A 4,024-nucleotide genomic window follows, 5' to 3' on the forward strand; every position below is an offset into this window, starting at 1 on the left:
TAAAGATGTAATTAAGCTCCAGAGCCACAGGATGAGGCAAGAAACTGGAATACAAACAGGTTCCAGAAAGGGAGAGGAAGGTGCACAGCAGGTCCTGGTACCCATTCTACATTACTATCTCCGCAGAGAATCAGTAAACCTGTGAACCGAGGTGGGCAGGCCATCAAAGGCATAATCCCCCTGCTGTCACCTCGATGTTGCAGGACACTGGGTGGCAGTGTGGGCGGTCGGAAGATTACTTGCTTACGTGCTTACGTTACAGGAATGCAGTAACCACCCACGATGGGCGAGGCTTAGTGGGACAATATATAACTCTGTTCATTACATAATAAAGTGCCATTTTGCATCTTCTATATTAGAATAAAGTGCGTAAATGGACCTCGACAGCAGTGGGTCGAGTGCACTGTATCACAGCTAGTTGCCACACCTCCCCACCAGCCTTGCTTCCCCTGGGTGATACAGCGGCTCCAGCACCCCTTCACATGGAGCAAAGTCACAGGGACTCTTAGGAAAACCTGCCCTGTTTGAACAGGAAAACAGGTCCTTCAAAATACACAGGGAGAGGAGCAGGACCCACGTTCCCGAGCAACACAAACCAGACCTTTGGTGGAGAGCAGGGCTGTGACACAGGAGCTAACAACAACCCAACTCCCTCTTGCCTCTCCCTTGCTCACGATGGAGGGAGGTAAGTCTAACCTGTCTCAGATTGTCAGCCAGGAAGACGAAGTACACGCAGCAGAAACCCAGCTGAGTGATGATGAGGAAGAGTCCCACTACACGCCTAGAAAAGAAAGAAGGCCGTTTGTTAACCAGGCCATACAGAAATAAGAGCCCACTTGGGTTGCCTGGGGCTGCACTCGAACACTGCGGCAGCGCTGCTCTCGCCAGGGGTTGAGGTGTGCAGGCCAGAGTACACCCAGCTCGCCTCTCCTCAATCATCAAGAGCTCTCCATCTAACCTCACAGACCTCAGGCTCTCTGGTGTCCCCCTCCCATCCTCTTCACCATCTCAGGACCAGCCTTAGGAGGAAAGTCTCCTCCTTGTGTTTAGCATTTCCAGTCTGCTGCTGAATCATTGCAGCTGGAGACCACACGCCCTGGACACGGGAATCGGTGGATGTTCCCAGCATCTGATGTGCAATGATCTGTGTGATGTGGGACATCCACAGGGCTGGTAGCACCCTGGGAGCAACCACCAGACACGTTCAAGTATCTAGTAAGATGGGCCAGCCCTGCAGTAAATCTTATTTACCCCTTTGTCACGCTGCAGAGACCTACTTCTCACACCCTTTAGTATATGCTGCATCTGCTCGGGGACAGGACTGGGTCAAAGACCCCAACATTACTCCCCAGGGGACATCGAGCACATGCCACTTGTGCTCATCTGCTGACACAACTCAGAGACCAGCCAGTTCTTCTCAGAGACCATCCAGCATGTGCTGGCCTTAAAGACAAGTCCCCTGCATGGAGCAGGGGAATGGGTACCTTCCCCAGATGGCATGTGTCCGCAGCCAAGAGACCGGAGTGGACTCCAGACCGTACATCACGGCACCCCCGTAGTCCACAAACTGCTTCTGGAACCTGTCCAGAGAAGAGAGAGAGACAACAGACGTCACCTCAGCCCCGCCTGCTGGTTCCCCAGGCAAATAATGACATTAAGGGGAAAGCAGTTCTTGTGAAAAAGCCCAGAAGCAGCTCCCGAATGAGCCTTCAACACAGGCAACTTGCTGCCGGGAGGCTTCAGAAGAACCCCAGGGCTTCTTGGGAAAGAAGGAGGAGCTGCAGGAGCAGCAGGGCTGAGAAGGGGAGTTGCTCCTTACCTGCGGCAGAAGTGGTGGGCGCATTTCACCAGGATGCTCATGCAGTGCACAGCCACGATTCCCATCACCAGCAGGCTCAGAGGACCCAGCTGCAGGGGAAGAGAGGGGGAAGGCTGCACTCTGATGGGCAAAGGCAGAGCTGCACCACAGGCTTTATCTCCAGACAAAACCCCGCAGGCCTGACGACCTGAACCACCGCTGGAGGCTGAACCAGAGCTCGGGTGCTGCTCCCGGGAACCAGCCCCCCAGGACCAAGGAACCTCACAGAGAGCCACGAGCTTGGCAGGAATGATGCAAAAGCAACAAGTTGGGGCAGTTTGGGTGCAGCAAAGCGCTTCCAGGACTGATTTTCAATCTCTCTTGCACATCCCTGTTATACAGGTGACAAGGTCCAGACCTTGTCCACGGTCTGGACAAGGGAGGGAAATCTTCTTTCTTAATTACTTTCATTTTTCAGTCTGAGCAATGACAACCCTGCATTGCTGGGCAAGAAAATGCAGAGCAGAGCAGCGAGATGCCCCCACTTCTCAGAGGGATGGGTGTTGCTGGGGCATGACGCAGACACAGAGGAGCTGAGCATTGGGACAAAAAGGAGGAGAGATGCGACAGCGGCCACGGGCTGCTGTTTGACCTCCACCCTCTGGCAGCAAAGCTGCATCACATCCACTGACCTCTACACTATCAGCCCCCACAAAACCCTGCAAAGGGGAGTGTGCCACCATCTCCCATCACCAGCCCTAACCCATGGACCACGCTCACAGGACCTTCAGGAGGCACATGGCATGCTCAGGACAGACCAGCTGGGACAAACCAAGGAGGAGGCCATGCTCACCCTGCCATGACCAGGGTGAGGAGATGCCACCTGAGCGCAGCACAGAGCGTTTTGGGAGAAAGAGGCCGGTGCCACAGGGGCCAAGGAGGTGACACCCCAGCTGGGTAGGGGGATACAGATCCAGTGCCCTGCCTGACCCCAGCAGGGGAAACCACAGCCCCGACTCGCATGCTGAACCCCCCAAGACCAGCCAGCACAACGCAGGAGCAGCAGTAAGTCTGAGCAACAAACAAAGCAAGCTGCAGGGTGCGAAAGCTCACAAGGCACCAACAGGCCTCTGGGCAGGGAGCCCATCCCTGACACCGGCCATGCCAGTTGCCCAACGCCCTGAGGTCATTCTGCCTCGCGGCTCCCACACAGCAGGGCTGTGTCCTTACCAGGATACCGGCATTCTTCACAGCCAGAGGCAGCCCCAGCAGCCCCGTGCCGACATTCCCCTTCAGGAGGTGGATCAGGGTCTGGTACCACCTGAGGGACAGAAGATACAGAGGTGACTGTCAGCAGACGTCCACAGCCAGACCATGCACAGTCTCAATCTTTAGCTCCCACTGCCCAGGGTCCAGCAGCTCTAAGCTGCTGCGGGAAATGCACACAGAGGTCCGGATCCTGTCCCCTGAACCCAGCTCAGCCTGGTGGGACTGAGGAAGGACGGAAGGGAAAGACTCAACAAGCAGATTTTGGATGGCCGTTGGCAAAACCAGCTTGAAGGCAAAATCCAGTGCAAAAGCAGCTCAGCACCGAGGGGCTGCACAGCAAGGAAGTCTCTGAGCTCAAGGGATTGGTCTCCCTTGGGCACAGACAGCATCCTTGACTCACTTGGGTGAACAAAGACCGAGGAGCCCCCAGAGCATGGCTGCAACATGCCCACATATCCTGAGGAAGCTGAACGTGCTGTTTGCTCGCCACAGCTCCCCACCAAACAAGGCAGGAACGGGGGAATATTGGGAAAAGCATCAGACACTGCCCACTGCCAGCAAGCCCAGTTTCACTGGAGAGCAGAGAGCGACCCTGGGGCTGCTGCTCACTTGCTGCCAGCACCCCATGAGGCAGGACTACAGTTCTGCCCTGACCACCCCCAAGGAATTCCCCATAAAACCACAGCTCCACCATCCTCCAGCAAGGCCAGCAGGCAGCAGAGAGCCACCGTCACCTCCTCCACCTCACCCAGGTGCTGGGCCAGCCCAGAAGGGAGGGAAGCATCACTCACGTTGTCCCGTTGGTCTCCCCAAAGCGCTGGTAGGACTCGGGGTGGGCAAAGCCGTTCATGCCACCGGGCGGGCTCCCCTCCGGCGTGACGTCCGTGGAGCTGTAGTCGTTGTAGTCCTCGCTGCGGAGGCGCCGGGTGGACATGGTCCCTGTGGAGGAAGCTGCAT

The 4,024-nt window shown here is 56.3% G+C and overlaps 1 protein-coding gene across 1 annotated transcript in view; it reads right to left on the reverse strand.

Moving 5' to 3' along the window:
* LOC104491369 (proton-coupled amino acid transporter 1-like) overlaps window positions 1-4,024 on the reverse strand; it is a 16,676-nt gene that overhangs the window by 12,475 nt on the left and 177 nt on the right. The window contains exons 2-6 of the mRNA XM_010133781.1: window positions 3,859-4,024; window positions 3,029-3,119; window positions 1,820-1,908; window positions 1,485-1,580; window positions 697-781 (exon numbers count right to left, since the gene is read on the reverse strand). Coding sequence (XP_010132083.1) covers window positions 697-781; window positions 1,485-1,580; window positions 1,820-1,908; window positions 3,029-3,119; window positions 3,859-4,024 — 527 coding nt within the window. The remainder of the gene's footprint in view (window positions 1-696; window positions 782-1,484; window positions 1,581-1,819; window positions 1,909-3,028; window positions 3,120-3,858) is intronic.

Source organism: Buceros rhinoceros, unplaced genomic scaffold (genome assembly GCF_000710305.1).
Source record: "Buceros rhinoceros silvestris isolate BGI_N320 unplaced genomic scaffold, ASM71030v1 scaffold17463, whole genome shotgun sequence".
NCBI classification, from domain to species: Eukaryota; Metazoa; Chordata; class Aves; order Bucerotiformes; family Bucerotidae; genus Buceros; species Buceros rhinoceros.